The 26,658-nt window shown below is 33.6% G+C and overlaps 4 protein-coding genes across 6 annotated transcripts; 2 read left to right on the forward strand and 2 right to left on the reverse strand.

The window, feature by feature from the left end:
* The first annotated feature begins 4,252 nt into the window (after positions 1 to 4,252).
* On the forward strand, positions 4,253 to 10,065 carry LOC123914284 (U-box domain-containing protein 45-like). Its single transcript, XM_045965383.1, has 6 exons — positions 4,253 to 4,896; positions 5,709 to 5,822; positions 6,222 to 6,407; positions 6,559 to 6,666; positions 6,962 to 8,124; positions 8,880 to 10,065. The coding sequence occupies exons 2-6, from the start codon at positions 5,769 to 5,771 to the stop codon at positions 9,667 to 9,669; spliced, it is 2,301 nt and encodes a 766-aa protein (XP_045821339.1). The 5' UTR covers positions 4,253 to 4,896; positions 5,709 to 5,768; the 3' UTR covers positions 9,670 to 10,065.
* Positions 10,066 to 12,787: 2,722 nt separating this feature from the next.
* LOC123914585 lies at positions 12,788 to 14,406 on the reverse strand. The gene is made up of 2 exons (XM_045965788.1): positions 14,380 to 14,406; positions 12,788 to 13,792 (listed from the first exon to the last, which is right to left on the reverse strand). The coding sequence occupies exons 1-2, from the start codon at positions 14,404 to 14,406 to the stop codon at positions 12,788 to 12,790; spliced, it is 1,032 nt and encodes a 343-aa protein (XP_045821744.1).
* Positions 14,407 to 15,739: 1,333 nt separating this feature from the next.
* Positions 15,740 to 25,256, reverse strand: LOC123914287 (protein XAP5 CIRCADIAN TIMEKEEPER-like). Of its 3 annotated transcripts, none has more exons than XM_045965386.1 (11): positions 24,949 to 25,256; positions 18,813 to 19,031; positions 18,647 to 18,712; positions 18,256 to 18,524; positions 18,070 to 18,146; positions 17,819 to 17,880; positions 17,571 to 17,702; positions 17,384 to 17,437; positions 16,544 to 16,609; positions 16,306 to 16,380; positions 15,740 to 16,112 (listed from the first exon to the last, which is right to left on the reverse strand). In XM_045965386.1, exons 2-11 carry the CDS (start codon positions 18,981 to 18,983, stop codon positions 16,062 to 16,064), a joined length of 1,023 nt encoding a protein of 340 aa, XP_045821342.1. In that variant the 5' UTR covers positions 18,984 to 19,031; positions 24,949 to 25,256; the 3' UTR covers positions 15,740 to 16,061. The 3 variants fall into 3 exon arrangements, with proteins under 3 accessions (XP_045821342.1, XP_045821344.1, XP_045821343.1); XM_045965388.1 differs by having other exon boundaries at positions 18,813 to 19,115; XM_045965387.1 differs by lacking the exon at positions 24,949 to 25,256 and having other exon boundaries at positions 18,813 to 19,190.
* LOC123914285 (pentatricopeptide repeat-containing protein At3g02650, mitochondrial-like) lies at positions 19,874 to 21,733 on the forward strand. The gene has a single exon (XM_045965385.1). It carries the CDS (start codon positions 19,874 to 19,876, stop codon positions 21,611 to 21,613), a length of 1,740 nt encoding a protein of 579 aa, XP_045821341.1. The 3' UTR covers positions 21,614 to 21,733.
* Positions 25,257 to 26,658: the final 1,402 nt, after the last annotated feature.

Here is a 26,658-nt window from a genome sequence, read left to right on the forward strand (position 1 = left end):
TCTAATCAATATGCAGAACATATTCATATATCATAAGTGCTAGTACATGTGATGTGTCTCACTTTTCTTTAAGTGGACAAGACGACAAATTAGCAAAGTTACATTCTCATAGCTGAATGTTTAGTAGCGGTTGAGGTTGTTGCACAAAGATAACGCGGATGAAAAGTGTTGAGACTTGAAAGCAAAGGAGGTGGATGAGATCAGTGTGAAAAAAGAAGATTAAGATTTGAGTTCAAATCATGATGTCATTAACACCGATTGTGGAATAATGGAGATGTAGACTTTGAAAATGTTTGTAAATTAGTATACATCAATGTTGGTTTCTCATTAGGCTCCATGTTTCTTTTTCACCCCTTTAGTACTAAAAAAAATTTGGTTTTTATAAACCGAAGTTTTTTTTAGTGTAATATTTACATTAAAAAAAGCTTCGGTTTCTAAAAACCGATTTTTTTTGTGCGCTAGAAGGGCGAAAAAGAAACATGAGGGAAGGAAGATAAACTATCTACATCAATTAACATTAAGCGGACCCATCTTCATTTAGATTCAAATTTATGACCTCTTAATTTTATGTTTGAGTTTTATGCGGCAATTGACACTTCATCTATTAAAAAAACACTTTTAAAATTAAAATGCAATGATTTAAATTGTAAAAATAATAAAATTAAATATATGAATGAGGTTTTTGAAAGTGTAACTCACTAGTAAATAATTGAAAAAGCTTATGAATGAGGTTTAGGATTTGATTTCTGTCTACTAATCTTTTTTCCTCCCCTTGACAATATATGAATTTCAATGGTGTTAATCCTCAAACAAATATTTGGTCTAAAATATAGTGATATGACATGTTTTAATTTTAGGGTTCGTTTAACGATCAGGATAAGAGATAAAATATGAACTGAATAACTATATTATATTTTTGCCTAGTTCAAAAAAACTATATTATATTTTGTCTCAATTCAATGTTTAGTAAGACACTAAGATAGAAAAATGAGGAGTGCTAGCAACACACTCTTTAACAAACACACTCTAACACACTATCTTCTATTGGTTAAAATTTATATGGGTCCCATAAAAATTATATGGGTCCACATTTTTTTATGAGATCCATGTGAATTTCAACCAATAAAAGAGAGTGTGTTGAAGTGTGTTTGTTAAAGAGTGTGGTGCTAGCATTATTCTAGAAAAATATAATAACTTATCATGAAACTTATCATATATTCTGTGAGAATATCTTGCCATATTCTATCTTTGTAGCTCTAATTCTTGTTGGAAAAATGAAAATAGTTGTGTTCATTTAATGTGTGAAAGTTGGAACATTATGATTGGAAATAAAATGGGATAAATTGTAGGACTTGAAACTAAGAAATGTGAATTGAAAAAAGTGGGAAAAGTCTCATATTGATAAGAACACTCTCTTTAACAATGTGTATATATTTATATTTCAAAGTGACTAATAGAGATGTGCCCTACCTACCCAATTTTGTAAACGAACTCCAAACATCAAATTAACTACAATTTTTTAGTTAATTAAATTGGTTAAAGGTAGCATTATAGCTGCACACCTTTGATTTCTTTCCAACGGATTCTTCAATTAAATCCATTAATCCACACATAATTTCATTGTCCCCTACGTTACATTTTGGCCTTTCTCATTAATCCATTTTACGGTTATAGCCTTTCTCATATATACAAACTTTTCTTCTTCATTTTGTGTACACGAGAAAGAAAAAAAATACTCTTAAAAATATTTTCTCTCATTTTTCTTCATTGAAAAAAATTCCATTTGTGTTTCATTGGTGTTCAGAACTTGTAGTACTAGTATCGATTTCGATTGATATTGTTGTATCAATTTTCGAGTGGTTTTGTTGAAGCATTCAAGAAGGTGTTCCTTCTCCTATCATTACAGCGCGGTTCTATGTTGAATAAGGTTGTTTTATCTGAAAACGGCGCGGTTGATTGTCTGCTTTGCACAATTTAAACAGTACCGCAAAACGTCTTAAAAGAGTGATCTAGTACGCGATTTAGCCAATAATATATTCAGTTCTATTTTTTCCGAAAATTAATTTTTCAATATCAAAAACAACAATTCTTATCATATATTAATGTAGTCTTTCAATCTCCTGTGAGACAATTTTTTTTTTTTGGTATAGTAGAGGGCTAACGCCCAAAAGAAAGGAAACTATACAATTAAACAAACATTTCTAGTAGGGATGGTAATGGGTAGGGTATGGGTAGGGTACTATAGTACCCATACCCGCGGATTGAAAAAATACCCGTATCCATCCCCATACCCGCGTGAATAACAATTTTTGTCCTCGTCCTCATACCCTATGGGTACCTAGGTACCCATACCCGTTACCCGCATTTTTACTAAAAATAAATTGATCAATTATAAAATATCATATAATTTTAATAGGAATTAAAAAAATTTCAAAGATTTTAATATTGACTACTGAAAATTATAAACAAAAGTATTACTAACCTTATGTTAAAGTTCATATTAATGTTAAATATTCACATTATTTTTATATTATGTTATAAATAAACATTTTTATTAAAATTATGTAATAGTTTAGTAGAGTTGTATTGTTTTAAATTGATTTACATATATTATAATATAATAATATAAATAAAATAAATAAATATATATTATGCGGGTATGGGGCGGGGTGGGTACTAAGGTACCCCGCACCCATACCCGTTCATTTTTGCGGGTAATTACCTATACTCGTGTCCGTACCCAAAATGCGGGTTTTTACCCTACCCGTTGTGGGTAATTTTTGCGGGTAGCCTCTGAGTATGAGTCAAATTGTCATTCCTAATTTCTAGGCATGCAAGCCCCAGATATGTCATCAAAAAGAATTCTTTGAAGCTCCCTAGGGGGAGACTCGATAAATGAACATCGAAATAACTTAGAGAGTAACTAAAATTAGCAAGTCAATCGACGCTTCTGTTTCCTTCGCGCCAAATGTGTGACAATTGAACTTGCCAATTTAAATCCAAGAGTTGTCTGATACGACTGACCAAAGAGGGTATGTTTCCTTTAAAGCTGCTTTTCTTTGTCACCATATCAAGACTTTAAAGTCACTTTCAACATGAAGATGCATGATCCCCTCTCTACGAGCAAGGTCTAGTCTCAGGTACATGCCCCACATTTCCGCATGGAAAGCATCACAATTTCCTAGTTTTCGTGAGTAACCTTTAGCCAAATGTCATCTGAGTTCCTCAACAAACCACCGCAACCAGCAAGTCTCAGTAGCCATCACAATTGAGTTTCACCCATCATTCCCCAGGACTTCTCCATCCAATGAAGGTAGTTTCATGTTGATTATCACTCCAAATATTGTGGAGACGGTGGTCAGTCTCTGTAGCCATCTTGAGAATAACATAGGTAGGGTCAGTTGGACGTGGAAAACCTTCTTCAAAAATTTCTTTGTTTCTCTAATTCCACAGGTTCCAGTATGCTACCATGAAAGTCGAAGTCCATTAATATTTGCAACTTTGATACGTATGATAAAGAGAAATACTTGCATGGACCATTACTATTTGGTCCCAACTTGGTCACACTCACATAGTTGAGAAAACAATACAAAGAAAAAATAATTAAATAATATGTATGTTTTGTTATGTGTATAATCAAATGGTGATCAAGACTATACAAATAATTCTCTATGATAAAATATACTAATACATTTAATTAATTTAATTTTTAGAAACATGTATCGATATTAACGTGTCTATATCGTTTCTCGTGTCCGAAATTTTATTTTTTTTACATAGAAAAATGAACCAGAATTCGAACTCCAATTATAACATCCGATCTAGGTTTTGTCTATGGTGATGAAATTTGGGTGGTATGCAGAAAGTTTTAAGCTCGATCCTCCCTGACTCCATTGTAATAAAAAAAATTGGTATATTTTTGTCGGTAAAACTGTTAAACTACTCCCTCAGTCCCAATTTGATTGACACAGTTGACTGTTGTGCACTATTCACACACGTTGCTTTGACCTTATTTTTCTACAATAAACAAAAATAAATATTAGCATATAAGATGTTGTTTGATTCGTCTCGATGAGTATTTTTAAAATATCAAATTTTTATAATTTTTATTATTATACAATTAAAAATATTAATCGTCAAAGTTATACATCGACATGCATAAAATAATCAATTGTGTCAATCAAATTAGGACCGAGGGAGTATAATTTAATTCTCATATAGGAGTAATATCTATCTATTCACCTTTGAAACCTCTCAAAGTTGAAAGAGAATAAAAATTGTAACTGAGCTAAGCAGAACTATGACAGGTCTTGGGACAGGCAACAAATCAGGAAGGAGGTCGGCAACTGTCGGCCGGTGAACCTGGAGAGATAATAGCGGCGAAAATTCTAACTTCCTTCTTTGCTTTCAAACATTTTTCAAACTAAATAAAAAATCATTAAAAAACTAACAATAATTGTTTTTCTTCGTCAAATAATTGTTTTTCGTTTCATCCACAAAAACCTCTACCCCACAAATTAAAAAATCATAATTAAAATTGACACTTCAGTTTTAACTTCCAACATTTAATTAATTAACTAACTAAAGTGAAACAGTAAGAAATACTAATAATGGAAATAAATAAATATTTTCTCGTTTTCATGTTTATTTATTTAAATTTAAAATAAAATTATTTAAACAATTTCCACCATCATTTCTTCACTACCTTGCGTGAAAGTGCTCCACGAAACTCGTTCTCCGATTCGAACCTCAACTCAACTCAACTCAACTCAACACACGCTTCTGAAATAGTTCTAGATCTTTCCAAACCCTAATTTTACGATTCTTCAAATTTCTCATTCATTTTCATGAAACCACCTTGGTTATGATTTCTCTTATTACTTCCTTGTTCGATTGGTACGTTGTTTTGCTTCCAAACCCTAAACCTTCATTTCACCCTTTTTTACTGGATTCAACTGTTTTCTCGCGTTCTCTTAATTTGTTAATCATTGATTCGCTTCTGATTCTGAAATCAGATTTTTACTTAATTTTGTTGTTGATGATGATGATGAATTTGAATTTGAATTTGTTTAAATGAAGATCGTAGCATGTGAATCATGTTTCCAAAATCTCTTTAGATTTATTGGAATCATGAATGAGAATGATGTGAAAACTTGTTGATTAACTTGATTTATCATTTGAAATTTTGAATCAATTTTCTGCTGTCAATGGATTTGATGATGTAGTCTTAGCTGAAAAAGTTTACTTTGAAACTTTAGCAACACGTGTCTTTTGTCCTTTTGAGGGAAAAGTTTGGTCAAGATTCAAGAAAGTAGTTGTTTCCTATTTTGAGAATAAACTTAAGGCTATAACAAATCTAAGGCTTAATTGAGTTTTGTTTTTCTTCTTCATTTGGTTGCATGGTGGTCCCTGTTCTTTGTGTTTTGTTTTTCTTTCTGGAAAATTCATTTGTAAGTTGACATGAGATTTTATATTTTGTATGTAACACTAGCTTGAATTTTTTGTTTTATAATTTCTGATTCTGTAAGTAAAGCTTGAAGATTTTTGGTGAATTTGTTTGGCCATAAATAAGTGTTCTGCTTAGCGCTTAATAAAATCGATGCAAAAATTTTTATTGGCTGCAGCTGTATTGATGCTGTTTCGATTTTAAACTGATAGTTTTTATTCTCTTGGCTAATTTTCTTTTGTTTTACCTTTTGATCCCGTAGGTTGTAGCTAAAATAGTTGAGATCATTTAGTGCTTGAGTTTACGCCCACGGTGGATGTGAATGATGGATACTGCTGAGGTTGAAGAAAATCTATTTGCTGTTAGTGATGCCAAGGTATGGTTATAATATATATGTTTAATTGTGTTGTATGGTGTTTTGGAAATTATTATAATTAAGGATTCAAATTTATTTTATATTTGTTTCTGTATGTTCTTTAGTTCAATTAATTAGGGACTAGGGGAAAATTATTATAATTATATTTTCTTTCGGAGTTTTCGTAATTATTCTAGCAATAAAGGAAAATAGTTGAATCTGTCTTGCCTTTTAAGGCTCGCGAACTCTGGTATTTGATTATTTTATTTTCTCATTCCTGGCCAATTGAAAAAGGAAAAGAGTAAATGTTTTTATACTTTTCTTAGTCTGTTCCTTTGTGTCACTGTTTCCCGTTTTACGTTACACCCCCTAATTCTCTGCAATGTAATCTAACCAATACCTATCTGCTTTTTCTTGCAGTTACATGGAGAAATGTGCAAGGCTCTTTCTATAATATATTGCAAAGTATTGGCAATATTTCCTTCTTTAGAAGCAGCTAGGCCTAGGAGTAAAACTGGAATTCAGGCATTATGTTCATTGCATGTGGCCTTAGAGAAAGCCAAGAATGTTCTTCATCATTGCTCAGTGTGTAGTAAACTCTACCTGGTATGATTAATTTCTTCCGTAGTTTTACTTGCTGATTAAGTTTGCAAGGTTTTTATCCTATCTTACTAAAAAATTATTTGTTGTTGGTTGGAGGTTTATTGACCTGAAATACTTTTGCAGAATATCTTACATGAGATTGATTGTGATGCAGGCTGTAACTGGGGACTCTGTTCTCCTTAAATTTGAGAAGGCTAAATGTGCTCTTGAAGATAGTCTTAGACGGGTGGAAGATATTGTTCCACAATCCATTGGATGTCAGGTAATAGACTTCAACACTATTGCTACATAGTTCTCTCCTTTTTCGGGTTTATTATGCTGATTTCTATTTTTGGGGTTTACTGTGCTGATTTCTATTTTAGGCATATGACTGAGGGGGGACTTTTTAAAATTTTTTATTCTTAAATAATTGAATGCCATCTCGCTGGTGATATTCTAGATTTGGTTTTCTTTAAACCTGCCCCTTGTTTATACACATGCACAAATGTTGCTTTGCTTTTTTCTTGTTTTCGTTGCCAATGTTTAACCTGGTCTGGGATGTGACAATACCTGTTCAGGTTCAGGAGATTGTGAATGAATTTTCAAATGTGGAATTTGCACTTGATCCCTTAGAGAAGCAAGTTGGCGATGATTTAATTTCATTGCTTCAGCAGGGCAAAAAGTTTGATGACGATAGTGAAAGTTATGAGCTTGAATCTTTTCACCAGGCTGCTACTAGGCTTGGAATCACATCTTCTAGAGTAGCTCTTGCTGAAAGAAGAGCTCTCAAGAAACTTATTGACAGGGCTCGGGCTGAAGAAGACAAACGAAAGGAATCAATTGTTGCATATCTTTTGCATCTTATGAGGAAATACTCCAAGTTATTCAGAAATGAGTTTGCAGATGACAATGATTCTCAGGGTTCTGGTCCTTGTTCTCCCACTGTTCAGGGATCTATCGAGGATGGTGTTCCTGTTGGTCATAGTCAGGCTTTTGAAAGACAGTTTTCAAAACTTAGTTCCTTTAATTTCAAACCAAATAATAATATGGAGCCGGGGCAGATGGCTCTACCACCGGAAGAATTAAGGTGTCCAATATCTCTACAACTTATGTATGATCCTGTCATCATTGCTTCTGGGCAAACATATGAAAAGGTTTGCATAGAGAAATGGTTCGGTGATGGACACAGCAACTGCCCAAAGACCCAACAAAACCTTCCACATCTTTGCTTGACTCCTAATTACTGTGTTAAAGGTCTTGTTGCTAGTTGGTGTGAACAAAATGGAATTCCTATTCCTGAAGGCCCTCCTGAATCACTTGATCTTAACTACTGGAGACTGGTATTATCAGAGTCTGAGTCTACAAATTCAAGATCTGTAAATAGTGTAAGCTCTTGCAAGTTGAAGGGTGTCAAAGTGGTTCCTTTAGAAGATAGTTGTGTCTCAGAGAATTATGGGGAAAATAGAGCTGAAAGTGTATCTGCACAAGAGGAAGACGCTGAGCAGTATCTTAGTTTTCTGAAAGTCTTGACTGAAGGGAACGATTGGAAGAGGAAATATGAAGTGGTAGAACAGTTAAGGTTGTTGCTGAGGGATGATGAGGAAGCTAGAATTTTGATGGGGGCTAATGGGTTTGTTGAAGCACTTGTTCAGTTTTTACAATCGGCTGTCCATGAAAGGAATTTGACGGCTCAGGAAAGCGGAGCAATGGCTCTCTTCAACCTAGCTGTGAATAATGACAGGTCTGCATTATCATTTGTAGTTTTTATAATTTTGAACCATTATGTAGAACTTCATTTCATGTGGTTGGAAAATCAAAACGGTTTTTGGTATTACTATTTAAAAAGTAGGACATTGCATTTAGCCAATGCTTTACATTATTCAATTTTTATTAAATCAATAGTCTCTAATTAAAAGTGAACAAGTACTACTCTGCATTATCTTTTCTAATTGAGAGTTGTAAATCATTAAGTAAAACTACTTTTCATGTGATTGCTTCAACAAAACCAATCTTGGTATATTTGAAAAATGAGAGCTTGCGTTTTGGCCAAGGAACCTTACCTTCATCAGCTTTTATTAATTTAATCATCTTCAATAAACATTTAAAAGAAATAATTTTTATCACAAGACCTGTTTATGCTCTAGCTCTTTAAGACAACAGTACTTTTTTTCTCGAAATCTTTTATACTTAATATTGTAAATAAATTGCACATTGGTCGACGGTGCAGTTAAAAAGAAATGCATAGCCTTACATTGAATGCATCACTACAACTTTGACGATATACATAATTTGTTGGTTTTTAGGGTTTTGTTTCTTTATTGGCTTATTTAAACAGAAAGAGAATGATTGTGTTTTACAACTATTGAATGCAGCTGAAGTTTCTTAAGATATAGTAGAGTTAATGTTTCATTAGGTCTTCTTTGAATTTACATATTTTAATTATTTTAACCTCTGTGGTGGCATTAACTTGATATTTTCTTCCTTTCTTGCCAACAGAAATAAGGAGATTTTGTTATCAGCTGGAATTTTATCTTTGTTAGAGGAAATGATTTCTAACACCGGTTCTTATGGTTGTGCAACTGCTCTATATCTGAATCTCTCCTGCCTTGAAGAAGCCAAACCTATGATTGGCACGAGTCAGGCTGCACAGTTCCTAACCCAGCTCCTTCAATCTGATTATGACATTCAATACAAGCAAGATTCTCTCCATGCTCTCTATAATCTTTCTACTGTGCCTTCCAATATTCCATACTTACTCTCATCTGGCATTGTTAATAGTCTACAGTCCCTTCTTGTAGACCAGGGTGATGATTTTACATGGACAGAAAAATGCATAGCTGTTTTGATAAATTTAGCTACTTCTCAAGTTGGAAGGGAGGAAATGGTGTCAACTCCTGAACTCATTAGTGTGTTGGCTTCAATATTGGACACTGATGAGCTCGAAGTACAGGAGCAAGCTGTCTCTTGTCTCCTAATTTTGTGCAACAGAAGCGAACAATGTTCTGATATGGTCCTGCAAGAAGGGGTTATACCTGCATTGGTATCAATATCAGTGAATGGAACCTCAAGAGGACAAGAAAAAGCTCAGAAACTCTTGATGCTATTCCGACAGCAGCGACGAGATGATTCACCTGTTGAGACACATGAGTCTCCTCCTGAAACTAGTGATTTCTCTGTGCCACCTGCTGAAATGAAACCTCTATGTAAGTCAATGACTAGAAGAAAGACTGGGAAAGGTTTTAGCTTTTTCTGGAGAAGCAAGAGCTATTCCGTGTACCAGTGTTGAAAAGTTCCGTAAGTTGTAAATATCTCTGTTTTATCCCCTTGTTCCTTCTTGTTTCTATGGGGGTTGCAGTGTTGCTTACTTTTTGGTTTTCAAAGCGAAGAAGAGATGTACAGGCCTGTGTAATTTATGGATTTTGTTTTCTTCTTTCGCCTTTTCTTTTTGTAACATAATCTCTTCAATGCAAGTGTTAGATTTGCATTTTTGAAGTTAATGTAAATGTGAATTATGTCATAGCTATTCTGTTTTCCTCAAGTGTTTCAACTTTAAGCTTTTACCCTTGTTTCGGCACGATGTTGGTAGGTACTTGGTAGTGCGCATGCTATAGTAGTTTTTTTATAAAAGACAATGGGATGCCAACTGAAGTATTTAAAGAAGATATTCAGATTATTGCTCAAATTCTCATTTTAACATTTTTTTTTTTAAAGTATTAACTTTGTCGCATACCAGGTGTTGTTTTCTCAAATACTGAAGGATTCAATTAATTTCTTGTATTTCATTTTCATCAAAGAGTAGGAAAGTTCATGATTTAGTGAGATTATACTATATACATATAAAAATTAGTAGTATGTATGGTGACTATGTGATAGCTTTGACAAGTGCCAAGGATAAAAGTTAGTAGTATATTTGGTAGTTTCATTAGACGAATTTTGATGAAAATGGATTTTATATAAATAAACTATTGTAGATTTCTTTTTTCTTAGTTAATTTGACTGTATTTTGCATTACATGTAATATAATAATTTCGTAACCTTTGGGCAGCTTGAAGAGTGATATAATTTGGTGTTTCATATTTCAAGATGATGGAAACTAAGTTGATGAGTTGGATTGTCTTCTATAATTGGGTTATAATTAGAATTTGGTGTTGCACGTGAATTTCAATAACTTTAAACTCTTCAACGAAGTTTAGAACATCAACATCTATGTTTTTTTTCTTCTCTCATCAACATCACCATTAAGTGGCTTTAGTCCACGAGACAATTTTGTTTAAAAGTTCATGGTATAGAAAAATTGGAGTATCTTTGTCAACCAAGATTCAAGTATCTTTGTCCTTAGAGCATTTCCAATTGTGCAATCATTATTAATTTCAAATGACTTGTTTGTAAAATCAATACATAAACAACCATATTAATTAATTGACAAAAATATATATTTAAACTAATTCCTTTACTTAAAAAAACTCCTTATCCCTTAGCTAGTGATACCTATATCTCTCAACAATTTAATATCTATATAAATATTATGTTTCTTTTTAATATGTTGATGAGAAGATATATAATATGGTTTTAATATTTTTTGTTAAATATTGTTTCATAGTATTTGTTATGTTTTATATAGTTTTGTCCGACACTTTTCAAAATATTGAAAAATTTCTTGTCTTCCCTCGCAATATGTTAAACGGAGGGAGGAGGGTGTTCTCACTCCGATTAAGAATCAAGGCAAAATAGCCCCCTTCATTCACTTTTTAATTCACTTGTATTTATACAGATTTATGTTCGATTTTTTTATCTGTTGCTTCAGTGGAACGTTTTGTCAATATAAAAATTTGACAACGTAGTTTAATGTCGATTAGAGACGGGAAGTCTCAACGAAATATATTATAGATTTTTTGGAATTGCATTTTCTCTCTTTTGATTCATAAACCAAATCATCGATTAAACTCAAACCTTATTTTTCTCCTCTCCGGAAAAATTCTCTAACCCAATCACTAGCTATGACCGTCGTTATTCTTCTTCCGATCCTAACTCTCTCAAACTCGATTATCTCGATTGGGGCTGTCAACGCAGTGAATCCCTCTTTCACGGTGAATCCTTCCACAATTGATAAAATTACATGTGGTTAAAGAGAGTTACCAAAAAGTTAGGTTGGTTATGATAGTTGGATACAGACAAGAAGTGGTAGATAAGAAATTGTCTAAGTATTGGCTAATTAGAAACTCTCATGGTACCAATGGGGATGCAAAGATTGATAGGCCTCCATGTCATGGTAAGCTTCTAATTGAAAGTGCATGGGAACACCCTCCGGAACCTCCCCGGTGTACATGTGAACGGTGAACGCGATCCATAGATTGAATCTAAAGAGAGAACGGTGAACACAATTAAAAGAGAGAACACGGAAGTCATGAAAACGCCACCGTGAACTTCACCGGAAGCACAAACGTGAACGTCTCAGTTATTCTCAACCAAGTCACCGCCGACTTCCAACAAGCTTCAATCCCTAGATTCAATCTCGTTATTCTCATTCAAGCTTCATTCAACATTCTCATTCAAGCAATAAAACCACTAACAATATCAATCTTTTTCGCTTATTTCTCCGTGTCAAACGATTGATTACATGCATAGAAAGTTTGGCTAAAGATCTCAATCTATACATCAAATATAGTATTAACAATGTTAATACTTTCAAATATACAACAGATATATAAAGTAGTGTATGTTTAAAACACTTCTTATTGTCACTTGTTTAATGAAATTGACATGTAGCTAGTTTAATGGAAAAAAATCATAAAAACCATCAACATTTTCTTATACGTCGAACAAAAATAAGTATATACTAATTTATGCCGATAAAAAATGCGGTATGTGCAGCTTCTTTATTTAAAACATTTCGTTCAATAGTTTGGTTTGTTAACTTCCAATTTTTCTCTTCTTTTAAATGTTTATGCCTTGTATTCGCCATTGTTGCGATAGTATAAAGTATTTACAAAATTAAGAGGAATGTTTCGGTTGAACTTTATATGCAAAATGTTATCAATCGGTTGACACAGAGATATAAGCGATAAGGGATTGATATTACCTCAATTCAATTCAATTCCTAGCATGAAGGATGATTTGTAACCAAAAACTGTCACTAATTTCGCTAAGTGAATTCATCAGAATTTAATTTTCTGATTTTAAGTCATTTTTCACAACGAATAATCAGATGAAGATGAAGCAGGAAAATCTAGTAAACAAGAAAGAGACATGGTATGCATAAAACAAAGTTGGACTTGATTTACAAGTTTCTTTAGGTTTTCCAAAGTAATAATTCAAAAACAAATTGCAAAATGGCACTCACATTTGAAGTAACCATGAAATTGCTATAGTCTTACATGACTCACACAATATCCTAGTTAATTGCATTAATTCTCTTTCTCTGCATTGTTCCTGTAACTAGCAGGACTCATAAGCCATGCAGATTCAAACAACTCCAAAAGTGGATCATGTTTCATGTTTTGTTTCATGTTTTCATTTCTCTCAACATTAAATTTCATCATACTTTCATCAAGCTCTTGAGTACTCTCATCAAAATTTTTTTGTTTTCCTTCACCTTCTATTTTCTTCTCATTACTCTCCAATAATACTTCTTTGTATGATCCTTTACTTCCATCAAGCTCTTCAGTACTCTCATCAATTTTTTTTTGTTTTCCTTCACATTCATCGCATTCGATTTTCTTCTCATTACTCTCCAACAATACTTCTTTATATGATCCTTTCTTTTTGTGACTACAAGACACTGCCATAATAACTCCTTTATTATCAGCTTCTGGTATAGGAGGAAAACTTTCCACGCTCGACGGATCCACCGGAAGGTTAAGAAACTCCTCAGATGCAGATGATTCTACCTCATTAGTACTATTATTGCTGCAATAATTACTATCAACACCTATTGTTTTCTCATCCACACTTGAATTTTCATGTACCAAAGTTGAAGCCAAATAATTCAACTTTGAGATTACAATTTGCAATGTCCATTCCAACAATGGAACATGGTGGATTATCAAAGGTACATACTTGCTCAATGCGCCATCAAGTTTATCTGGTAAATAAACTATCATTAACACAATTTCATCGATTTTGTTGAACACGTATGTCGAAGGTGGAAACAATTTCTCCGTAATGTTTTCGGCTGCTAGAATGCGATCGTCGATGAAGGCGAGGGTTGCTAGCCATTGGTATTGAATGACATAGATTAAGGGTGTGACAAATTTGGCCAAGTTTGCCATATTTCTTAATGTTGAACCTAATGGTCCTTTGATATTTTGGGTTTTTCCTATTGCAATGTCACCAATTGCTAAGATTGAAACTCCACATGCATGTAATGGACGTTGCCTTGAATTCATTTTTTTTGTTGCCTTTGCCTTCCTCTGAGAAATTAAATGATAGATAAAATCATTACATGAGGAGAAAAAAATCCAATTCCCCCTAAAAATTGAAAATTAATATGTTTTAATTAGTATAGATACTTCAAAGTATATGAAATAACGATCATAAAAAATTGATGTTGAAAATTTGTTTCTCCTAAAATTCATTTTGTCTTATATCAATCACGTCTATGAAATCTGTTTTTATTTTTCTTCGTTTAGTAAACCAAAAAAAAAAAAAACAGATCTTATAACATGATTGATATTATTGTATTTTACAACAAAATGTCATGCATGTTCATATCATCATTCTCTTTGCATGGCTTCAATTTTTTCTGGGAATGCAATGTTGTGAAGAGATTAATTCATCAATTTTCAATAAAATTAAACGAATTATTATGGAATAAAAAACGCACACGGAATCAAAGAAATGTGTCGAAAAACAATGTTCATCAGAAATGTAACATTTGGAAGAACAATTTCAGATTACTAGTAATAATAATATAAATAAACAACATTTTCTAATAATTGAAACATTAACATAACAACATTGAGTTATAAAAATATGATATGAAAAATTGGAAACTCACTTGGGAAAAGAAAGTGGCGGGTGGCATGATATGATTAATTTTGAGCAGAAGATGTTATAAGGGTTTGTAAATAAATGTGCAGGTAATTAATTTGCAGCTTGAGAGAATTTATTTATAGATCTATTAGATTTAGGTTGGTAAATGATGATCTAGCTAGAACAACAAACTATATATATAAAAAGGAAAATATGGAAAAAATCAACTCTCCCGTAACAGAAAATGGTTCCAATCCTAGCAACTAGGAATGGAGGGAGAATGTTACATTTACCATGTGTTTATTTGTATATTTACATAAAAATAAAAATATATATACCAGTTTCAATTTTTTTTTTACCAAAAGTACCAATTGGCAATTAGAGAGTTAGAAATTGACAAGATAATATATAAACAAAAGACACTAAAGGTTGATTGCATATTTAATGTATTTGGTCTATATTATAAGACATGTACATTAAATATGCAATGAACCTAAAAAAAATTAATTTTTGCTTATATATTGTCACGGAGGGAGTATACAATAATAATTAAATTTATTATTTGTTGGAACTTATTTTTTAATATGTACTTATATATGTACCCTGTAAAAAAAATAAGGGGCGCTAATGTACTCGGAACTTTTGGTCTCCTAAGTTTTAGAAAGTTGCAATTTTAGTTCTTTATGTTTTAAAATAACACTTTTGGCTTTGACTTGGTCAAAATTGACCTTTTGCAAAAGGGGTTAAACATAGGGGGTCAAAAGTGCTATTTTGAAACATAGGGGCAAAAATTGCAACTTTCTAAAACTTACGGGGCCAAAAGTGCAATTTAACCTAACGATTAGCGCCTGAGCAAGTTTTGCTTTTTGAATGTTCTTCTTGCCTAAGCCTACAACATTGCACTTTTGAGATATTATTTCTCTTTGGATTTTATGTAAGCGTAGTTTTTTTTTTTATAAGATGTCTCGTTAGGTTAAGCAGTATGAATTTTGTATATAAACTATCTCTAATTTTAATTTTCAAACAATGTGAGACTATTTAATGTATCAGTAGAGTAGCCCACCGATCAAGGTTAAGGAGCTAAAAAGTGTGCCCCTTGAGCACAGTGTGAGTTGGACCCCTACTAGCACATCATCTTGGTTCGACGTTGTTCGTTTTCTTATCTTGTAGTATTTATTTTATTCAGATTAATATATCATTTTTGTTCCATTACAAATGTAATCAATCACTTGAACATCAACATTACAGATCTGAATGCATGGATATTTTAGTAAATTTTATTTTGTCGCATCTTGTAGACATTTTGCATTTTATGCTATTAACTTGAGTGTTGTAAGTACCAATAATGAATTTATCTAAATCGTAAGAAATTTGGGTCCCTTTGGTTAGAAATTCGATCTCAACTCTTAAATATGAAAAAAATAAATTGAGAGGAGAATTCACTTTGTGTGTTCAACAAATTATCCGACAAAGATTAATAACTATTAAAATTTATTCAGCTCTTGATGCTGCCAATGACGCCACCACTCTAACTACTTGTCCAAGTTTCTACAATGAAGACCACTCATTCCAAATACCGGAATTGCTAATTATATTATTATAAACCAACATTATTCAAGGTGGAAATTGAGGCATAATAGTTCAGCTGAAGATCAGATCAAAACTCAGAAGCAGCAAATCCGAGTAAAATTATTTGGCAGCAAAAGTTTAATCCCCATGGATGGTATAACGTTCCCACTTCTTTGCTGGATCATAAATCTGCGATAGACAATGAAAACAATCGTAATCAGCTGTGTATTTTGCTGCTGCAACACATTACAGGCACACTAATAAGAACACATTTTAATAATAAATATGTACAAATACACTATGCTACGATGCCAAAGAAGATGAAGATCGGCGTATAAACTATATGCACACAGAAAAGGGGAGAGAGAGAGAAACAAAGTACCTCCCATCTTGAAGCAGGAAATATATGCTTGTTCTTCTCATACCAGTGCCTTTCTACAACTTTTCCAGCATGCGACTGTTGATTGAGATACGAATAACTGATTAAGATAATTAAGAGCAAAAAGATCGAAAAGAAATTTACTAGAACACGCAAAAAAAACATGCATTTGTCCAGTTTTAAGTATTTTGCAAACTTGAATTTCAAAAAGGTAACTACAATGACTGGGTAGAAAATGTACCTCATCCTTTTCTATAGTGGCATCAGCAATTGTTCTTACATCTTCATGCACATCAAAATGAAAAAGCTGTATATACATATGAAAAATAGTAAGTAACTTTAATTCGCTGCAAATAATTAATAGATAATCTGCAAACACCTCCAAGTTTATGACGGCATGTAGCAATATTTTTGTCAGAGATACTGCAGTTGAGATGGAATGCAACATTTTAGCATTAGCCATATCAACACCGTCAGATACATCAAAGCAATATAGATTACAGACTAAAAGTAAAACCACAAGTTATCACCCAAAAATGTTAGTGTTAAAGACACTTCTACAGATAGTGGAGAAATACCAGCTGGTCAAAAGAACAGAATTTCTCATTTAAACCAAGAAGAATTAATTCATTACTGCAATGAACCATCATTCAACTATTCCCCTGACTAGAATCCCTACACCCTTAGAAGAATAAGTTCGCTTATTAGCTAAGATAGGCACTAGTACAAACTACAAATCTCAGCTATAAATCGCACCTTCAAACTAAATTATATATGATTTGTCACAAATTGTGTATTTGTTCAACTTTCAGTAGCTGATAACCTCTTTTTCATGGGTTTACAGTTTTGAATTGTGCGTAATGCACAAAAAAATTAACCCCAACAGCAGAAAATAAAAAATATAGTTCTACTATTCTGTTTTCTCAATTTAAGAACCATTTACAAGGTGTGAGGGAGTTATATATGTTCTCAAGAGGAATATTATACCTGTGAATATATTGTTTTTCAGAAAAATTTGGATACACAACTTCGGAAATAAAATAACACAACAAATTCAAGAAAAAAGAACTAAAAAACATACCGGTCCACTTTTCCCCCTCGCTTTGTTCACAATTAGTTCATAGAAGCTGTGTTGCTGTAATATGCACGAAAACAGGTAAATAACAAATGAGATTGAATAAAAAATAAATAAAATAGGGCACATGCCCGTACGCAGACAAAGATGTACATAGATTTGCTAAAAATTTAAACAAATTTGGTCTTCATACATGAGGAATGATAAGGTCTTCTTTCACATAAAGCAAATTTTCTACCGAGGTTGTTCGAATCTCTCGGAATTCAGGAGCAAGTTGCTGTTGGATTGCTCGAAGAAACTCTCCGATGGTGTCACCCTTGCGTACCTGAATTACAAAATGATAAAAACACAGATGTAATTATTATATAGAAAATTAGAAACTGCAAACTTACTTAAGATTTAAAAAGTAAGTTGAAGTTGAAGCCCATGGCCTTCACTTACCTGGACAACACGCCTATGGCCAGTTCCATCCCAATAACTGTATGTGATTTGAAGAGGCTCATCTGGGGACCCAAGAGCAATATATTCATGATTAAACAAGAGTTAAGAGGCAATTAAGCATGTACAAAAAGCAATTACACTTATTTTCTTCCTTACGGAAGCATATTCCACAAGCTATACTTTTCAACCTTTTATCATTTTTGAAAGAAATTAGGAACTACCATTATAAAAACAACAGTAGACAGACTTACTTCGAATTTGATCCTGCTCACGGAGCCACTGTCTGCGTAGCCTTTCACGTTCAGCTTGCTCCTCTGCCTCTCGCTCACTGAACAAAATCCTCAGCACTCCTATGCCGAACGTTAGGGAAACAAACAAAGCAACAAATAAAGGAAAAGGGAGTGTATGTATTGAAGATAGAAGAGAGGGCGGCGCACCTATCAGGTAGAAAGCTAGTTTCAACGGTGGGGTCTTTACCAAGCTTACCACACCGTACTCCTCCATTTGTTTCTATATTATTACTTTGGTGTGGCTCCTCCTCTTCCTGAGCGTCATTGTCAATAATATCCTCAGAAAATGATAGTCTAGAATTTCCCTTGATCTTCCTCTTCTTTCGTTTCTGTAGTTGAAGCTCCTCCTCCTCTTGTAGTTGCTTCTGAAGCTTCTCCTTCTCTTCCTCCTCTATTTTACTCTGAATGTTAACCCTCTGCGTATTCAAATTCAGAATTCCCATCAGTATGGACATATGAATGAACTGAACAGGTTAGGGATAATAATAATAACAACAACAACAACAACAACAATAATAATAATAATAATAATAAATACCTTCTCAACGTACTGTTCACGGGTGACAAGACCAACGGTTTCTTTCTTAAAAGCAGTTTCAAGAATCTGAAATGATGAAATTGAAAGGGGGGGGGGGGGGGATTGGTTAGTTAGCGATTGCAATAGAGAAAATCAAACGAAAAATAAAAACAAAACAGTATGTAACCTCGGAAGTGCTGGATCCAAATTGGAGGAGACCGGGTTGACCATTGGAGGTGGCAGACTTGGATTTCAGCTCTTGGATTTTCCGACGTTCAGCTTCTCTCTGTTTCTCTAGCCGTCGGATCCGGACTGCATCTTGGGCAGTGCCCACATATCCATCTCCCATACCCGACATCTCTCTTTCTCTCTTTTTCTCTTCAGATAAAAATATGCAGCCTGCTGTCTGTGATTGTGAAAACGGGGATTATGAGTATTTCAGCTGTGAATATAGGCTTGTCCACCCAATTCAACCTTAGCCCATAAGGGTCTGGGCCAAAAAGGAAAGTGTGTGTTTGAATTCCAGACCAGACACGGTGAGTACACATAGATATCTGAATGCTTTACTTCAATTGAGTTTAGGTTTTGTCTATCAGTTTATGGAATTTAACATAAATTTTGGTGTTTTCTACTTTATGACTTTTCTCCTTCACAGGGCTATTTGGATGTAATAAATTTAAGAAATGAGCATAAAAATTTCAATATGTTGTTTGGGGTTTCTGATTTAGTACATAATTTAGAAGAAAAAAAAAATGCAACACAGACCGAAACATAAAAAACCAAAACATAAAAAATTAACTAAACAGTTCACAGGAAATACAAAATTTAATGACAGACCGAAACAAAGCATAAAGCACAAATAACTGCAACACAGACCAAAACATAAAAAACAATCCAATAAAACATAAAAAACAATCCAATAATTCACTAAATACAAAAGCACAAACCATAAGCTAAAACTTAATGACAGCAACTCCTTCACTAATTACTAACAAACTCAAACCCTAAACTAGCAAACCCTAATTACTTTATAAAGTTGGTTTGGTAGAATAATAAGGATCTCGTCGATACCCCTGTTCTCGAATCCCTTGTTTCATCCATATGCTCTAGTAATGTTCCCACACCACCAACAAGAATGACTTACTTTTTCTGTGGGATTTGATTAAGCACATTGCACACTATCACCCTTCCGGCGGTGGCCTTCTTAATGCTCAGATTCTCAATACACTCTTACGATCATTCTCGATTATGGGGAGAGGAGAAGGAAAAGCTGCACTTGAAGTTTTTAATAAATTTCAGGTCTTTCAATGTGTGCCAAATCATGATACATATTACTTTACATTGCAAGCTCTTTTGAATACTAGTTGTAGTCCTGATATGATCCACCAAGCTGCTTCTATCTGTCAAAACATGCTGCTGCTCTTTCCTCATGATCAACATGATGGTGGCTCTTCTCATGATCAAGAATACACCCAACCTCCTCTTAGTCCTGATGACAGCCACAGTGACTTCCAGATTGCGCTGACATTTCTTGGTGGTATTCCTCGTCCATATCTCGAAGGCTGTGTGTGTGCAAATCTTAATTTAATGGATTTTAGCCCTCTGCGTCAACAGCTGCACCATTTTGTACTCAAAACTATTGAAACCTCTCGTCAAACTAAATTAATTGAAACCCGAAAGGTTTCGCCTCATAATCTTATCCACTTTATTAAGTGGGCTTGGCAGAGGAGTAACAATAATAAAGATCTCATCACTACCCCTGTTCTGGAATCCCTTGTTTCGGCAATATGCGATGGTTCCATGGATACGTATGATGTTCATCTAAGGAAGAACAACATACTTTTTCTGTGGGACTTGCTTAAGCATATTGGCCACTGTCACACTGGTCTTCTTAACACCCGAATTCTCAATCAGCTCCTACATTCCTTTGGGTTTATGTTCGACCAAGGAAAGACTGCCCTAGAAGTTTTTCATAAATTTGAGGTATTTCAATGTGTACCGAATCAAGATACATATACCTTTACACTGCAAGCTCTTTTGTCCACAAGGCTTGATATGCCCCACCAAGCCGCTTCTATCTGTCAAAAGATGCTGCTTCATCCGGAAACCCTCCTTCCTGATGACGGTGAGTTACTTGGCAACATATTATCTTGGTTTTCTCGAAACAATATGACTGAAGAAGCCTATGCTCTCTATCTGGCTGCAAATGAGAAACGGAAAACAAACCCTAATTGGTCCCCACAGTTAAATATGTTGTTACCGCTTGATATGATCAGAGTACTTTGTTCAAAAAAAGAAACTGTACATTTGGCTTTTGAGATGTTGAATGATATCCCTAAGGAGTTGGCGGACGAGGAAGATTTGTTTTTAAAACAAAGACTCTGTATGCATGTTGCCGAAGCCTTGTGCGGGTTTAAAGAGTTAGAGGCAGCCAAGCAATTGATCCTTAAACCGATTGCAGACAGCCAACATCCTTCAATGTATGTTGTAACTACAATTATTACTGCCTATGTTAAAGCTGGGGAAATCAGACAGGTTTTGGAGATGGTGAAGCTATTGGAAAGTATAGGTTTTGACATTTGTGAGCCTCTTATGTTTGGTTTTGGACGTTCAAATGGTATGCTACAGATTAGGAAGATCTTGGAAGAAGCCAGAAAGAAGGATTATAAGTTAATCACTGCTCTGCTGTACCATACACTCATTGTTGGATGTTGCAGGCTGCAGAAATTTGATGACGCTCTCAAGTTCTTGACTCAGATGAAGGACTTTGGTGTCTCCCACATCAATCTTGATGAATATCACAAGTTGTTCCACTCTCTTTGCTTGAAGGCTATGGATAGGAAAATGGCAATAGAGCAGCTAGAGGAAATGGAGCCTATGGATAGGGAAATGGTAGACAATCAGCTAAGCAAAATGGCCGCTGTGGATTTGGATATGATGAAAGAGCAGCTAGAGGAAATGTATATTAATATTAGGGCATTATTTTGATAGGAAGATAGAATCTTAATGCAAAAACATTTTGAGTTGAGAAAATATTAGGAAAAAATGGTTTGGAGTCGGATGAATTTTTTTACTTTTTTTTATATATATTATATTATTTATATTGAATTCTGTCTAAATTGGCTATGTATAACTACTGCTTTCCATTTTGATAATGATGTCATTAATTTTGGTATATCAAAATAAATTTTATGCATACGAAATCACTTCTCTCCCTAGTTCCTACTGTGGAATCAAATACACACTGTTATATATTTTTCCTACAGTGATTTGGTATGTCACTGCCTTTTTCTTTCTTTTTTTTTTTCTGTGAAAGTTTAAAATTCAAATTGGTTATCGTACTGGTTTTCATCACATGGAAATTTCTGTTTTCGCTAAATTCCATTTGATGAATTGCATTGTTTTGTTAATTATGATGCTTTTTGCTTTGTCTCTACGATAAATAAACTTGGTTTTCTACAAATGATGATGTGCCTTGCTTGTTTCTTACTCTTATGTCTGCTCTCTAAAGTTGGAAAAGTTGATTTTGATTCTTAATGAAACAGTGCAAATTTCACCTCATTTTCTACCTATCATTTTAATTATTTGAATCTTTCACTAATTTTCTCATGGCTAATTTCGTTACTGCTCAATAAATGCCATACATAGTTACATACCTTGTATTATGATGCAATTTTTTTATTATGATATATAGTTTGTTTCATTCAGTGCTTGAATTTGTTACTGTTTATGCAGTAAATGTGTTTTTGGTTCAACTATTTGTGAAGCTGATTTGTGCGCTTTGTTAGCATAGAACACCTGCAATTCTGGATAGGTATGTGATAAGAATTTTTATTTGCATTTTGTTGTTCATGTTTGTCTTTGATCATATGTCTACACAATGAGTTTTTTATGTCTGTTCTTGAAACAAAAATGCCTCTCAAGCTGTACTGTGATCTGTTATTTCTGTCTTTTGTGCTTCATTTATATTCTATGTAATAATATGTAAGTTCCTATTGCAATTTTTAATTTGGTCCTGTGTGATTGTGATGTTGATCCAAGGTTGGTGCTTTTATCTATCTATGAGGCCAACATAACTTGTCATTTATCCAACTGAAATGATTATATGCTTTGTAGATAATTGTTGTTGGTTATAAATCTGAATCAAGGATTGAAGGGTTTAGGCAAATTATTCCATTTATTATTCAAGTATTTTTTCATGATTATGTATGTGTGCCCAAATGTTTTTTATTTAGGCTTGTGCCTATGTAAGATAAATTGTATGTTAAAATAAAAGGGTTTAGCCAAACAACAGGATAATACTGGAAGTGACAGTTGCTGAAACCATTTCTATTATTTTGATCAACAACCAATCATATGTGGGATTTGAAAGAAATAAACAATTTCTTGGGAGAAGTACAATTGCAACGAAACAAATTTCTTGGGAGACCACTCTGCCTATTACAAGTTTCAGCTGGAAAAATATGAGCATACACTAGTTTATGTATCATATCTAGGGGTGTTCATAAAAACTGAAAAACCAAACCGGACTACGAACCAAACCGAAACCAAACCATTTTTAACTGAACCAAAAACTAGAAAATACAAACCGAACTGTTGTTTTTGGAAACAGTTTGTTAACTGAACCATGTACTTAAATTCACCAGTTAACCAAACTGCACCATGGTTATTTGTTACTCACAAATTTTGCAGCACTCACCATCAACCCCTTCCCCAATACAACGAAAGTAATAAACCACCCTCACTCACAGGTATGTGGCTCACTCATGGAATCACGAAACAATCCACTCTTACTGGCCTATTTCATCGATTCATTAAAAAAATTTAACCCCACCCAATAATACACTTAACCAAAATAAAATAAAAAATAATAATAAAATAATAGCTTCTCAAGCTATGGCGGCGAGGCAGAGTATTTGTTTTCCTTTTATCATCAAAGACCAGCTTCAGTTTATCAAAAAAATATTAAAAAATCAAAGACCAGATTCATACACATGAGGTGTAGGGTACTGTATTTGTTTTCGCTGAAACAAGGACCACTTTTCCTTTTTATATTCGTTAAGTAATGGTTCTGTTTGGTTTTTTTTAATCCAGAACTGGTTCAACAGTTTAAAAAACTGTTCGGTTCAGTTCAAATTAAATGGTTGATGGTTCAGTTCGGTTTTAAAGAATTGAAATACAGTTTGGTTCGGTTCACATACAGTTTTGGTTAAAAACCAAACTTTGGCCATCCCTAAGTTCATATCAATAGAAGCAGACTAGTTTTTGTGAATTTTTAATGAGGAAAGGGCTATGCATATTTGATATATGAACCCATCAGAAATTTAAAACGCAACATAATCTTAAATGAATATATTTGAATTAATACTATTCAAACTTTCCTGACTTTATTCTAATTCATTGTTAGTTCATACTTCAATGACACTTAGGTGGGGTCTAGAGTGGGATAAAGATCAAAGGTATGGTAAGCTTATTTTTGAGTTAGATGCTGGACTTGTTGTGAACAGCCTCCATGGAAGATTAAATTTAGTTGAATTAGATCATGTAATTCAAGACTGTTTGGATTTGTTGTCTAAATCCAACTTCTAGAATATATATTTACTACTATAAGGCATCTAATTTCAATCATATACTAGTGTGGTTCATCTTAGGAGAACTATGAATGCTGCTGCACATGCCTTAGTTGGTATAGCTTAGGCTTTAGAAGTTTAAACACAAATTGCAAACCACCCCTAGAAAAACCAGTACACTAATCACCGTAACATAGTGGAAAAACCAGATCTTTCCCAACGGCAAAAAAAACGCAGACATTGCACAAACACCTTCAATTCCGCATCACCGACGCATACACATTACTTCCGCATCACCAACGCATACACATTACTTCCGCATCACCGACGAATACATATTATAGTAACGATGGTCCTCTTGTTTTGGACTCAATTAAACTACTCAGCCATAATAATTATTATTATAATAATAGTAAACAAAGCAATATTCATTATTTTCATTATACTGGTGCAGGAAACAATTAATAAAGTAGTAACAATAAAACGCACGCACTGTAGCAGTATTCACAATTTGGAATTTGACAGATTAAGAGGAACAGTAGCGATCAAATTAATTTGAAACAATAATCAATTGTAACAAGTAAACAAGGTAAACATGATGCTGTATCAAAATAACAGGGCGATGAACAATTTTGCAAATTTAATTTTCTAACTTAAATCAATTTGCAAAATAACAGGTCTTCTAACTTAAATCAATTTTGCAAATTTAATTTTCTCAGACATCTATAATGTAAGCATATAACATAACCATACCTTAATAACCACCACGGTTTGAGTTGTGACGGCACGACGATGAACAAGTACGACTTCCAAAAAATTGAATTGCTGGGTATATGGTGGAGAGAAGAGGATTTATGGGTTCTTGGAGATTAGGGTTAACAGTTGGGTTCAAGCAATTAGATTGGAGGAAGATGAACAGGAACAGTTTCTATGGATCGTGGAAATATTAGGGATTTCTATTGAATTCGATTTCCAATATTAGGGATTTGAGGAAGATTTTTGCAAAGCAACTGATTTTAGTGCAAAGCAACTGATCGCGGGAAAACAAAATCCTATACTGAAATCTGATCTTTGTTTTTATTTTTAATTTTTTTTAAAGAAAAATGGTTTTTTCGTAAAAAAAAAAAAAAGGGTTCAAGGGGTCAAGGGTTCGAAACCCACCCACCAGCATTTAAATTAATTTCAACATCCTCACTAAAAAACTCTATTTTTCCAACGATTAATCTGGGGCTATCTGTTAACGATTGTATTCCTTTTTAGTAAAAATTGATTAATGTGATAAATTGGAGTTTTAGTAAGGTACTGTCTGTGATAACTTAATTTAATTTAATTTTGTGTCTGTGGATTACTATGATGAATTTGTTTACTCTGTGTTTTATGCCCTATGTTCGTTTAAATATCCTTGAACGTGCGTGAGTTTGTTGAAATATTTGCTATTTTGTGTACTTGTGTTGAAATGTGGCATGTGAATGATTTGTAATGCTATACTTGAATAGTATATGCTTGGATAATGAATCTTTGAGTGAAGATTGATTGACTAGACATCGAGTGAGATTGGATAATGAATTCATGTTAAGCCAAAAGAATATCCAAAAACTATGCTTTTCTGTTAAAAAAACATGTTTTCTGCATCAACATCAGACTAATGCTTGGAATCATGCATCAACCCGTTGGTTTCAGACTTCGATTTGCTGCAGTCAACAAGTCCATGCATTCACGCGGTCATGCCATAGTGGCCATCCGATCTATAGATTGGATGATCAAGAGTCAAGCACTCGAGCATAATTTTAAACATATCTTCATGCCAGCATAACTGGTTGTAATAATCATACTGCTTGTAATTAATAATGTATTGTATTCTGCTTGTGGGTGTAAAGAAAATGTTATCAAGTATTTGCCTTTTCTATTACATTTAAATCTATTACATATTGATAAAATATAATGCTTTACATGTTTATCTGACATATATTTGGATAATGTCTCTTGAAAAACTAGTCTAAGCTAATGAGAAGAGGATGAGTATGGTTTAAGTTGCTGCTTATAAGTGAATATAAGTTGCTATGAGAGGAATGCCTTTTCAATCTGAATTCTGAAATCCACAACGATATAAACAATCACATACACTTGCTGATTGGAATCATTGAATGGCTGGTAACATTATAAGTAGGAAGTTAATAAATACTGTCAACACACTCCATTCCATCCGTCTTTATTACTGTATCTGTAATTTGTTTCTTCCAGTTTTTTACGAGAAATTGGTTTTGCAGAACATCAACCAGAAGGGGATATTTTAATATTCATGACCGGACAGGTGAACATTTTTGTTACAAGACATTTACACTGTAAGAATTTCCTCCAGAGTGTAATTCTTAATCCTTTTGTTTCTATCATGATGTAATGATTGAACAAGTTTTGATGATATATGCAGGATGGCATAGAGAAGTTGTATCTAAGTTGGAAGAT

The sequence above is a fragment of the Trifolium pratense genome, linkage group LG3 (genome assembly GCF_020283565.1).
Source record: "Trifolium pratense cultivar HEN17-A07 linkage group LG3, ARS_RC_1.1, whole genome shotgun sequence".
Taxonomy (NCBI): domain Eukaryota; kingdom Viridiplantae; phylum Streptophyta; class Magnoliopsida; order Fabales; family Fabaceae; genus Trifolium; species Trifolium pratense.